At 43.1% G+C, this 13,502-nt stretch overlaps 1 protein-coding gene across 1 annotated transcript; it reads right to left on the bottom strand.

Moving 5' to 3' along the window:
* Positions 1-297: 297 nt before the first annotated feature.
* T265_08819 (hypothetical protein) lies at positions 298-1,990 on the bottom strand (the record flags this gene model as incomplete). The annotated part of the gene is made up of 2 exons (XM_009174731.1): positions 298-1,538; positions 1,579-1,990. The coding sequence occupies 2 exons, from the start codon at positions 1,988-1,990 to the stop codon at positions 298-300; spliced, it is 1,653 nt and encodes a 550-aa protein (XP_009172995.1).
* Between the last annotated feature and the right edge of the window lie 11,512 nt (positions 1,991-13,502).

Genomic DNA, 13,502 nt, shown 5'->3' with positions numbered 1-13,502 from the left:
TTAGAAAGAAAACAACTTAATGTTGGTTGTTTGCCAATCGATTGATTCTTTTTACTCGCAACTTGCGTACAACATCCAACACTTCTAGTTACATGGGTGTATCAACAACATGTTTAGTAAAAAGACTAAAAAATGACCTTTGATCTCATTACTGTATGGAGTTACATCAGTTTCGTAGTATACAAGCACAAAACATACTTTGGTCTGCGTGGCCGTAGGAGTGGAATCTAATTCAGGTGTGTTCAAAAGTCTGGATAACAAGTTCAGACAGATTGTAAAAAATTGACGAGCTTCCTTTTAATGTGAGTCTGAAACGGTGCTATTGGGTGTCATTTGTTCGAGCCCACCAGCTTCCAGTTCAGACATTATACGCAGTACGAGCTCCTCACGGAACGGCTTCGCAACGACCTGAACTCCTAAAGGTAATCCATTAGTATCTGCCTGCATGAGCATCAGTTGCTCATGGTATGCGTCACCGGACTTCTTGAATTGTTCGGCCGCCTCTTTTGCCTGATCTAGATCTTCCGCTGTGACTTTCCCCATTGGAACCGCTCCAGCTGGATAGTCAACCACATTGAAGAGAAGAGTATATATAACTGATGGAGTGATGAAGTGGGGTGGAGTTGCAACATTCTGAGCCGGATAAGCCCACCCTGGACAAATGAGGGCATCAAGATCTCCTGCTTCTTTCCAGGCCTTTGCGAACTCTCTCCCATATTTTTCCCAGTGCTGCAGATGCCACGTCAGGTCAGCGACCTTACGAAATCTTCGGGCTAATTTGCAAATTGCAGCTGGCTTTCCTATAAACTTCCTCAAAAGGGTATCAGCAACGGAAGTCAGAGTATACGGCACAGCAACTATTTGTTTGATGGATTTCGAAGCTTCATTCAGCTGTTCATCTTTGAGGGCATCAACTAAGGCTTGGCCTCCATCAGTGCCACACGATCTTATTCCCAGCTCCAGTGCCCATAAAGGCTTTGGTGGAGAGAATGGTACCAAGTGATGTCCACGCTCACTCAGTATCCGCACAGCTTGTCTAACCACTCTACGAACGGAAGGAACGGTTTGAATTATATCGGGATCATCAATAGTATCATAGTAACCAATTACGAGATTCGGCTTATCAGTTCCAGTGTACATGGATTCATTAAATGGTAATACAGGGAGCGTTGGATCCAATTCATACATGCTTGGAGACAAAAGCGTGCGCATAACTTTGGCAAGGTCATCTACACGCTTCCCCATTGGACCAATACAGATTTTAATTGCAACTGTTGTCTGCGGTGTTATGGCTTTCAAACCGACAGTGCTTATCCGCCCTGCAGTTGGCTTTAAACCGGTTAGTCCACAAAGTGTGCTTGGAATACGGATACTTCCAGCAATATCGCTTCCGATTCCCACCGGTGATCCATTTTGAGCCAACAATACGGCCTCACCATTTGAGCTCCCCCCTGGCTCATGTTTGTCCGAATAAGGATTATTCATATCCCCGAAGACAGGATTGAACCCACTTGTTGTGAAGGCTAGCTGGGACGTCGCTGTCAGTACAAAAGGAACTGCACCAGCACGTTTGAGCACCTGAACCACACCACAGGTTGCAGTATTTCCACAGCCCGAATGTTGCGTCGTATCCACGAACGCAGCACAATTCTTTGATGCTGATGGGAATGCCAAACAACTCTGACTTTTCCGCCGGAGGGTTTTCGGTCAATTGCGAGGCTTGTTGTTTGGCTTCCTGGATGAATTCACATATACCAGAATTACCCTTCTCGTATAGTTGCACAGCTTTTAGTTGAAATGCATGAAGAAGTTCCAAGGGAGTAATCGCTTTATTCTTGATTTTCGCTTGAAGGTCAGTAAGGGAACACTCTGTCAAACGAATGAGCTTATCTGTCGATTTGCCCTTCTCAGGAATACCGAGTTTGACAGCCTCCATGCGTTCTCGGAGTTCTGCCTGTTTCAAACGCTTTATCTTTTCTATTGTTTTCATTCAGGGCACAGATATGTAGGAGGCAAGACCTAAAAACCAGAAGAATTAAAACCAGTGGGTTACTGACGAATTCGGCATATCAGAACTTATCCAGTCAGTCACTGAAGTTTTCTTTTTTAGACAACTCCACAGCAGTCCACAAAAGTGGACGTATTCTCCCCACGAGAGGACGCATATCGAAGAGATCGTTCCTTAGGGGGCTTTCTGATGACAATATCTCAGTATGTTGACTCCATGATAAAGGCACTCACCAAACTTCATTTCCCATAGTACAATGAGTTTTAAAGGAATTCTAGGTTCTCCGAAAACTTGCCCCCCCCTGAGGTCAAGCAATGGTGATTGTAGCTCCTTAATTTAGAGTGGCCCGAAGGCAGATAAAATCTACTGTATATTTGGTTCGAGTGAATCAATTTATTACCGAATAACTTTTACACATGCCTACGCACAACTCTTTTGGGTGAAAGGGTGAATAAATAATTTATTTTGCTGACCTTTTGTGTTTGAAAATGACTTACAAAACTAACTAAACAACCCTAAGAGGAAGCAAAGATATCAAACTTCCATGAATCAAAAAGTCGTTGAAATGACCGCAAGATTTCTACGACAACATCATACGGCTGTTGCCTACAAGCCTGAGAACTCGCGATGGACACCGTTAAAATCAAGAGGAAAATAGAATTTAATGTAAGATAACAGTGTAGTATACATGATTAAATGCAATAACTGCGAAAAACGACACGTGAGATAAAAGGGAAGGAGACTACCCAGCTGAATTTTTGAACACAACCTTGCTCCCTAGAGATACAAATAATTTTTTCTCGTCTTCGTTCACGAAGATCGGAATGATCCGAGCTCTGGCGAAATTAGCAGAATGAACGTGAAATTACGGAAGCGTTTTACTCATCAGAAAACGTCATTAACCTACTGAAAGTGACTCAATAACCATAATAGATCTGGAAGCTCAACGAATTTGCGCCACCTCATTCCCAAGAACTTACTGGATACAAAACGGTTGGGAAGTGCCCATCGGACGCTAGTATTATGTTGAGACGCATTAATCAAATTCAGCAATCATCTTCATTGATGATGATGATGATGATCAAGACGGTTCGGGCACTTTCAACGTGGTTTGCGCACAAAAGGCTGAAGATCTTCTGACTACGCCAAGAAACTCACTATCCATAAATCGGGCCTATCTAGTTTAACTGATATTGGAAGAGTTTTACGGAATTATTGAACTTTTGATCAGGAAATCAAACAGGTAATGGATTGGTTTCTGTCCTACTGTATCATTCTACTAGTCCCAATTTCTGTCGACAGTTCAATTTCCAAAAACGGGAAAGCAGCACCTGCAGTGCGTTTCAAGCACGCACACCTATGCTTGCGATCCGTTCAATGGGTCATTACACCCTTTCCACTTTAAAATTCTTTCGAAGTCATATTAAACCTTTCTAGGACTAGTTAGAGGTGTACTGGAGACAATCTTCAAGTGCATCAAAATCATTTCTGGTATCCCGATAGCCATTTTGTCCCTCGGCGTGAAATTAGGGTGCCACACGAGGAGAAAAGCTTCGCGCGGGCGTAACACCGGGACAACGAACGGATGCGTTACGCAAACTTACAACACACACCAACCTTCTAATAGAAATGTGACTCTCGAGTGACCCTATTCATCACTTTCAAGTTGGCTGGTGTGTGCGTATCGCCAGCTGGCTGAGGGTGGGACCTGCTGCAGTTGTCACTTGAGTGTGATCGAATAAATAATCTAAACATGGTAGATGACCGAGAAACATGGTTACTTTTGGTATCATAGTGAACAAGTCAAGTGTAATACTCGAGTGGCTTGAATAGTCCAGTAAAGCAGACTTCGTGTGGCTAAAGGCGAAAAAACTGGTTGTCAGTTCGATCAGCTACCAACTGACAGTGACAAGGCCAGGGAGGAACATGTGCATTTTGCTGAGTCTATTTCACACTCTTGTTTATAGTCTGAAAATAAGTGGAAGCGTTTCAGTTTTACAGGCCATATTAGCTTGGGATTCCGCAGTTGCACCCAAACGAAGGGGCCGTGCGATTTACAATTTGTAACAGTATTTTTTGATGAAAACAGCCCAAGTAGGGTTTGGCTACGCTGCAATGAAGGCAGTTCTTGAGGATGAGCTCACTTTATCTGTAATCATCTTTGCCAACTGCCGCGTGAGAACTGCATTTAGCTGGATCCATTGCATGTCCATCAATTCGTTTTGTACTTTATTGAAACCAGTTAGGCTAACTAATAGGAAAATAAGACACTAAGTAAACATTTGTACAACTGTTTGTGAATAGGAATGAGAAAGCCGGACAAGCATACACCAGCAACCACTTAGTTGAAAAGCCCTGTACTTCAATGGAACAAGTGAAATTACTGTACGCGTCTCTGTACTTACAGACAGCATACAAACGTTGGAGAGAGTCAGCCCACAAACTACACATCAGTTTCGCTCTGACCTTTTAACTGGCAACGGTCAGCTGATCGAAAGACCACTTTTTCGCGTTTAAACTGATAGAGTCATTTTGATGTCCGAACTGCGTTTGTCCCACTATGCTATCTACGGTACCGTTGCACGGTTCCAAGCAAAAAGTTTTGTTGACAAATATACTAAGGAATTGCACAAGTTACTCGGCTCCATGACAAATTAGCAGGCTGGAGTTAGTTTTTTGCTACAAGATTCATGTCACGAGCCGTTTGCATGTGAAATATCGACTATCTTGTGATAATCAGCTAATCCACAGCGATTCTAGATCCGGTGTAATCCATCGTGAACGGTGTTTACGGATGACAGTCAACCGAATGTATGTGGGGCAGAAGGGCTATGGCTGTGTCCCGAAATATGTATTTACGAGTAGTTTCTGTCAGCTAACACTGACCTGACCGGTTGGTGTGGTTGCCATTGCGAGTAATAAGCTGACGGCGTGGGTTGATCTCTAAAGTCAAGGCTTGGTGCTTCTACACCAATACGGGAAGAGCAATGGTCGAAAAATTTGCAGTCTTCGAAGTTACTGAGTATCTCGTGGACGAAAGCGGTACCGTATTTTGTGTGCCCTTGTTCGTATCCAATGTCCTCTGTCAGCTTCACCTGTTTATATTGTACAACAGTTTCAACAGCCAAAATTGTATCCAGAGTTTGCGCATTTGCCCTCAGAAATCTAGTGATTGTTCCATATCAGCCGACGCCGACACCCACCTAATGGTACAGAGCGCCTATGCTGCATGTTGGGGAATACTTTCACATCTATGAAGATGGTAGTCGAGTGTCTACTGAGTTTGTTGAGATCCAGGATGCATATCTGTTCTGTTTTTGAACTTTTTCTCTCGGTCAAATTGGATGAATTAGTGCATCTTCGTTTCACTTATCCCAATTATTCTTGCGGTTCAGCATCCTTGTTTCTATCGCCATTTCTGTATGGCGCNCGCGTTCCAATGGCGCATGGTTTGGCCCGTTACAATTTGTTGTTGATACGTGGGCATATTTTGTTGTTTCATAACTAATAACTCAGTGGGTTTTCCGGACCTCAATCAATCTTATGCCTTTATATAGCTTTTAACTGGCCAGTACCACTGGAGACTTGCGACAGAAAGTCATTTCACTTTTAGTTTTCGAACCAATGTATTTCGATTGAAAACCGATATGGTCATTAGAACCCTACTTTTTTTCGAACTTGGTTAGTCCAGATGGATTTTCGTTACAGCCCGTGAGGTTCGCGAGGTCAAGGTAACACCATATGGCTGTCGGAGCTGCTTACAGTTAAAAGTGACGGAACCTAAGGCAGAGACAGAGTTCTGAGCTTTCTATGAAAGCAACGGTATGCGGTGCGGCCTTCTTCGTTGATGAGCTTTCCTTGTCCAGTACGGTCCGTATGTAGCGTGAGAAAGTGGGAATGGGCATACCAGTAAATTCCGCAAAACATCACGTCTGGATGAGCTAAATTTTCGCTGTTATTTGATGTTCTGAATGTACTTGAAAGGGCACGGAATGTAAATTACTACTATCAACAGAGCGCTCATATACGCTGATACTACTTACATACAGTGCACATGATGTTCGGTCGCAACTGGTTACCGGTTTTTTTAACTAGCCCTGAAAACCTTGGCTGTATCCATTCATTCTACTCCCTTCGGGTATCATCACAACTAGGAAATGAAAGTGTGTTACGGCTGAATAATAGTTATTATTAGTTTGTTTGTATTTGAACAATGCAATGGTATATCATGCCCAAGATTAGTTCGATTTTTCTTCGAATACCATCAACACAGAATTAAACGGCAAGTCAGTCACTTCGTGTTAGTTTATACCGTCGCGTCGGTTTGTGGCTCTTTTTGATGGGTGAATTCATCAGTAGAACAACGAAATTTTCTATACCTATGCTCGAATTGCTAATCAGGCACGAAACACGATGTAGGGAATTTGCGAAGCTTACATTAGGTGTTGGAGGGCTTTCATCAGTCAGGTGAGTAGCCTCACAATAAGGAAAGCGGACATCCGGTTGCAAAAACATACTACTAATGGCAATCAAATTTCGGCCAGAAATTTGAGCTATTCACTTGTAAAGATAACTCATTGTCTGGTGCCGCAACTGGAATTTTTCCTAATCAAATTGCATGGTGGCCAGCGCTTTCACCCTGGGAGTAAACGTAATATTTCCTTTGATCTTATAACAGCCTACGTCCCGGACTTTATGGACCATCCTCTGGCTAACATTCTGAGATAAATCAAATGGTGCTAAAACCGCAAACATATTGAGAGCTCTTGGTTAAACGTAATGCATTACTCATAAGGTTGCTGCAAACTCTTCGGCAGCCCGCGACCTGTTTCGCCTTTCTTGAAGCTCATCGCGTAAGCGCAGTCTCCGAATTCCTTATGTTTTTCTTGAACTAAATTACACGAAATTTGACTTATACCTTCATCTGTATACCAGTTTGGTTTTGACAGAAGACTCACCCGGCACCCAACTGAATCTCTCGTCTCTGATATTCCTAATCAAATGAATTTGATGCATCATTTTTCAGTTGGTACAGTATTTGAGATATTGCAATACACCCGGACTGGACGCAACACATTACCCATAGGTTGCTGAAATCCAGCTGAAGTTCATGTGAGTCTCTCCTGAAACCCAACTGGTATGTAGATGAGTTTATCTCACCCGGCCCCAAATGAATCTCTCGTCTCTGATATTCCTAATCAAATGAATTTGATGCATCATTTTTCAGTTGGTACAGTATTTGAGATATTGCAATACACCCGGACTGGACGCAACACATTACCCATAGGTTGCTGAAATCCAGCTGAAGTTCATGTGAGTCTCTCCTGAAACCCAACTGGTATGTAGATGAGTTTATACGTCGAATCTCGTTCAAAGTCAAACATTACTAAGTTGTGTACTATCATTCATTTGTTACAACGCGTGTGGCTGTTTTCGTTAAAAGGTTCAAGGGTAAAAGGGATAAGCGAGTGAGTTTTAATAAACAAGAAAATTAAATCACCGTCGGATGTGAGGATCAAACAAGGTTTATCTCCAGTCAAGGAAATCTCGAATGTCATACTATCACGTGATTGTTTATACTGTGTGAAACACGTTAATTCTCTACGAAAGTGCGTCATAACGTCACTGTTTCTTTTTAACAAAAAATGGCAGTGCGAGATGCTGAGAATCCGAAAACGTCAATCCCTTTTCCGTTTGTCCACGTTATCTGTGAGTGACTTGTTAAGCACAACTCCGCCTTCATTCAAGATGTTCCACGACTCGGTGGTGTTGAGTAGCGATAGATCGCGTTTCTGCTGACCACACTGGAATGTCACCTGCGCCATCTACGCCATAAGCATGATATGTTGGTTTGACCGTGATCTCGTCACGCGACCTAACAAGCGTGGTCAAACGACCGTGAGTAAAATCGTTGGCCTTCAGATTCCTCAGTGGCCAATTACAGAGTTCAGACGCACCAAATTGGGCGGAGAGTGGCGTGAGTGTAAATGAAACCCAACGGGACGATTGACAGAACTACACGTGTGACAGTGTGTACAGAAGCATGCAGTCTATGTGTCGGAATAGACGCGACTTGGGTGATAGATAAGGGAAATTCAGGAAATGAAGGTAGAATCAGGGGTGAAACACTGTAGTTGGTAGAAGCGAGGAGAAAGCACACACAATAACCCAGGTTGGAATGCGAAATTAGAGGGCACGCCAAGCCCCCGAGAAATATACATATTGGCCAGTGTTACGTTTATTAAACTGAACTATAGGCTTGGGATCCTTTACGCTATTTTACTATGTTACTACATCTTTTGCTACCATGTCATGCCCAGCCACCTATAATCTTAAAATCTAGAACTTGGAGCATGTCGAATACTGCCGATCATAACCTTCAGCTGATCATTCTAAATCAGGTTTTTGTGATCTTTCTAAGCGCACCACTTGAGTGTACTTTACTGGTGAGGTCATGCTGTAGTATGAAGAGCAGAAGATGCAAAATATCTGCATTACCAAGCTCGAAAGCCACATTTGCTGATTATCAAAACAATGGCGGCATGTGACGCCGGATTTCTAACCGTCTTGGATAACATGGTTGTTTGATTGAGCCAGTGAGGCTTGAGTTCCATGGTTTGCTTTCCAAGGTCCTGCGGTTTTGTATTGACTTCCGTGGTTGACTGATATATTCGCAACCATTAATTTACCACTTCCACGGATAACCGAGTAACTCGGCATCTGCATCCGCCAAGAATCCAATAGGAGAGGAAACCCAGAAGGGCTGAATTAAACCAGAGGTGTAAGAACACTCCCCGAAGTTTTGAATAAATGAAGCATGAGGAGTAAACGACTAACTCCACCATAAACAGATGGGAAGGCCGGTACACTTTAGGACAATCTATTGGAAGGATAAACACTCCAGAGTCCCCAGGATTACTTCATGAAAAACGCGTGAACGACATAACCTAGTTTCCAAATGAGCGCTTTAAGGCTCCCTTATCCTGAGGGACAAGGTCCAACATTTTCTCAAGTTTTTTCGTACAGAGGAAAACTATGCTGACCCTGTCAACGGCCAGCGCCACCGTCATCGGCTCCCTTAGAATCGCTAGAAGACTGTTAATGTATGTTTCAGACAATATATAGAGTTTGTAAGAAGTATTTTTCTATGAAAACGATAAAATCTAAATCAAGAAATCAATCGGAATAAAGAATGAAGAATAGATGTGGTGAAAAATATCTCAGATTAGTGATTCTTCGCGTACTTCCTTAGGTCCATGGGCAGTCGGGTCGACAGTGTTGACTCCCAATGAATAAGTTCAGAAGCTAAACGGGCTGACTCATGAAAAAAGTCGATGTATTTAGAATAAGTCTGATAAAAAAACGTGCCGGTGGGTCAGTCCAAGGCATACATCCTTGCATTTACCTATATACGGTTTCCTTGAGAGACAAGAAACGAGGAGTTTTCGCGGCAGGGAATGAATAATCTTTCACAGGTCTCCTTGCAAGCAGAATGGTTGCAGTTCTGGTTCATTCCAGCTTATTTCTGAGACCTTTCTTTGTAAAAACTGTGTGGATGAAACTAGAGAAGTCTTTCATCTTGCAGAATGAGGCCTCGGAATTCCTCTAAAACATTATTTTTGAGCATACATTCGGCAGGGGACCTTCTACACACCATCGAATTGTGAAGGATTCTAACTTTTACGTGAATCGAATTGACTCGGCCTGTTTGACAGCCAACAAGGATCCAGCTACCGCAAGCTGTACAGTTCCTGGACGAGAAATCACTTTTGTTGCCCCGCGAAAAGAAATGAACACGAGGATAAACGTCTGCAAACCAAACATTCGCAACGTAAGAGAGGCAGCACATAGGTTGGATACTTCCTCCACTAGGTCGGGAATCTAAATGAACACAGAGCTTCAGACATGGTGGATACATGTCAAATAATTCTCTCTTGAAATTAAGAGCCTACTTGGGGGCTCCTTCGAAGCTGCATCGGAAAGCAATTCTGTGAAGCTTTGCACGATCTTCTCATACTACTCTCATTCAAACGGAATGACACTACTTAAAAAGGAGGTGTGGCCAGGCGGATCTTTTCTGAGACAAATTTAGCAAAAAGTGGTTTCAGTTGGAGAGATAGGAGGACAGGCTTACAAACAAAAATTGGAATCTGATTTTTCGAAAATCTGGCTTATATAATTCAGGGTCATAGAAGTGGAATCGGAACAGTTTGAATCAGAACTACTAAAGTGTTTCTGAAAATCGTTTACGGATCAGAGTACTTGTAATTGACCGGAGGACCACATTGGTGATACGCCTCAGTACTCATCAGGAAAGAAGCTCCTGTGGAAAGCCTTCAGGAAACGTGTATTCATATCAGGTGAACGAACATTTAGTTTCTGGGCTGGACAAATGGTCTTTCCCAGATAATCTGAACTACCGTTGCCACAAGCTATCAGACAGTTAACACGCACTCAGTCTAGCTCACGTATCCCAGACACTAAAGTTATGACCATGTTCAAACCAATCACGACATGCGATGGCTAACTTGCTTTGCGGTTTCATTTGCGCGCGTTTGCTTGGTTGTAAAACTTGTCACACGCTACCAACGGTTGACCGAAACAGCGCAGCCATAACAGCACATATTGTAACGCCGTTTTTGCTTTAAAAACATTGTGATCAGCAACTCGTTGACGGAAACGTTGGACAAAAATTACTGTTGCTGTTGCTGTCTAACTATCTGACAACGGTCTCTCATCTGAGTGGGAACAGAATTAAGTAAAATAGTATTAATGATCATATCAGGTGTCTGTTCAACAGTTCGTCGAACTTGGCAATTAGCTTGTGAGCTTCGTCAGCCAAAAGGCGACATCGTGCACTAATGATGTCACCGAAGCTACCGATGTCCGAGCGATTATTCTTTCGATATTTTTGTAAACCAGTTCTTGACTAATGTACATAGAGTGACCCTGCCAATTGTAGACTGGCTAGTCTCACGCTAAATGTCTTTAAGTATGGGTTTGAATGAGCGCTGCCTTCAAGAATCTCCTCTGATTTCGACAAGGCTTTCCATGGCGTGACACACACACACCTCTACTGCTTCAGCCTCGAGCATACGGAGAATCGGACGAGATTCACACAGGGCTTTCTTACTTACTAGGGATAAGAAATAAAGCAAGTTAATCGCTGTTTGAAGGTTGATCCTGCAGTAGCTCTTGAAGAAAACCTCGCATAATCAATGACCTGCATTACTTCCTCAGTTTGAGGCTGTTAACTCTGGTATATTATTCTTAACACACCTCTTACATGTCTTGAACACCCGGTCAGAAAACGTAGGATATTTGCTCATATTTGGATAAGATCACTCCAGCAGATGCGTGTGTTCCATTCCGATGATCCATTAGTTATACTGTTGATTTGTGCCATGCTCCTATATCTTCGGGAGCAACACTAGACGTTCCAGCCAAGCGCATTTCGATTTCAGCTGTATAGGACGCCGTAACAGAGATAGTATGCGCATCTGAGTAACGAAGCTACCGTTCCATATCCATATCCAGAACTATACATCCGAACAGCTCCTGTTGCCACTGTTCCAAATTTGTGGTTAAGGAATTGGAAACTTTATTTGGTGAAAGCTGCGTTTCACACTTATCAGTTCATCAAAAGCTAGTTTCTGGTCTCTCACATGAAGCCACTGATCTGGTCGACTCGCACTCTCACACTCGGCCGGATGGAAAACACATAGACAGCAATAGGGTGAAGCTATGGAAACCTGGGAGTCTAGAGCTAAGTCGCCTGCTACGTTAGCACGAAAATAGAGAAACACCGATGAATATGTCATCTGTACACTCAGTAAAAACACCGCAGGGCGTTTTTTCTAAATACCTTGATGAAAAGTGATCGGAATTCACCATTTAAAAAGTTGGAAATACGACGGTTTTATAATACTTTTGTGGAATATACGGTGTTTCACAAACAGCAATCACCATCCCCCAAAGTAGTATCAGGCCTCTGTTTGAAAGGTTAGCTTCTTGAGAGGAATCGGTGCATGAGAGGGTTTTGGAGAGTTATGTGCTGTATCACGATTTCCCTGCTCATATAAAGTATGAAAAAACATTCAGCTGTAGCATCCTTTCGGTGCCTAACTGCCACGCCACCCGAGAGAAGCACAGGGGCTTGGATAGTACCAGGTTGCCAAAGCCGAGGTCGGGTTTGAACCAGAGACCTTTCCGTAAATTCGAGATCTAACCACTGAGCCATATCGCCCACATAAAGCTTACATTTGCGGCAATGGTCTCACTGTGATTTCAGAGGTTGGTGACAGGGGACTAACCGGAAAAATTGGAGAAGCGCGGCCCCACACAATAGAAAGAAGAGCAAAGCGTCCAAATGCGTAATGGGTACAGCAGGATAATGAACACTGGCAACGGGAGCATGAGATTGGAAAACCACGGGGCGAATTTAGTGTAATGTAGAAATAATCACGTGAACTGGAAGTGTGGGAAGATTCCAACCCGTGCTGAAGATCGTAACTTACCGATTTGACCGGAGCGAGTACGTAGTGAATATACTACTGATTGGGGCCATATACTACTGGACTGCCATATACTATCTCATCCGTACACCTTAAATACCATTCTTTACCAACAAAGTAACCCATGAAATCACACAAAAGTATGGTTCGGTCTGAGATGCTCAATGTAGGTCCACTTGAGTTGCAGTAGGATTTCACCTGATTACGCATGGGATAAACATATCGGATAAATTTTCTGGTGCCCCTTGAGGACCATTTCTCTGAAAATATGTCCGGAAAGCGCCTGGTAGTTGAGATCTTCAAATTTCTTAAATTCAGAGCTATCTCGGAAGAATTAACTCAAAGTGGGCCTTTTCTGGTAGTGTTGGTCTTTCCAGAAAAGACAGCCATATAACGATAGGTGGCGTTCATTAATCCACTGTCAGCATTGATTTCACGAAAAGATTGTGTAGATGTCAGCACATACACGCCTCAACAGAATCTGAACATCTTTACCACCAGTAACTGCTTCAGATAGTCGAAAAAATGGTGTAAATTGTGGGGCGATGATGCAGACGTACGTAAGTGGGCATGGGCTGGCGCAGTAAGTTTGCACGCACTGGTACTCTCTCCTCTGTCCTTAGGTATACTTGGATCTGGAAGTCATGAAAGTGATCGATTTCCATTGATAATCCAAAACAATCAAACTGTCCATATATAGCTCTAGGTCTGAAGTGCTGCATTCATTTCCCTTCAGCCATCACTCTCTATTCGAAAACAGTCAGATCGATACAAGATTCCATAAAGTTAAGTTTAGAAGCAGAGCTTCTATGCAGTCACAGATACAAGTCGTGAAGAGATCCAACGGAACCAATTAGACTCACCGATTAGGCTTACACAGCGTGCGACAACTGAACAGGCGGACGCCGCCGTGATTTTGTCTGCATATTACCGGCCAATCGCCATCTCCGCCCACGAACCTACTTTGTGATTGGTAGATA

The sequence above is a fragment of the Opisthorchis viverrini genome, assembly GCF_000715545.1.
Source record: "Opisthorchis viverrini unplaced genomic scaffold opera_v5_236, whole genome shotgun sequence".
Lineage (NCBI taxonomy): Eukaryota > Metazoa > Platyhelminthes > Trematoda > Opisthorchiida > Opisthorchiidae > Opisthorchis > Opisthorchis viverrini.
The sequence above is the reverse complement of the archived record's forward strand: the minus strand, read 5'-3'. Positions and strand labels throughout refer to the sequence as shown.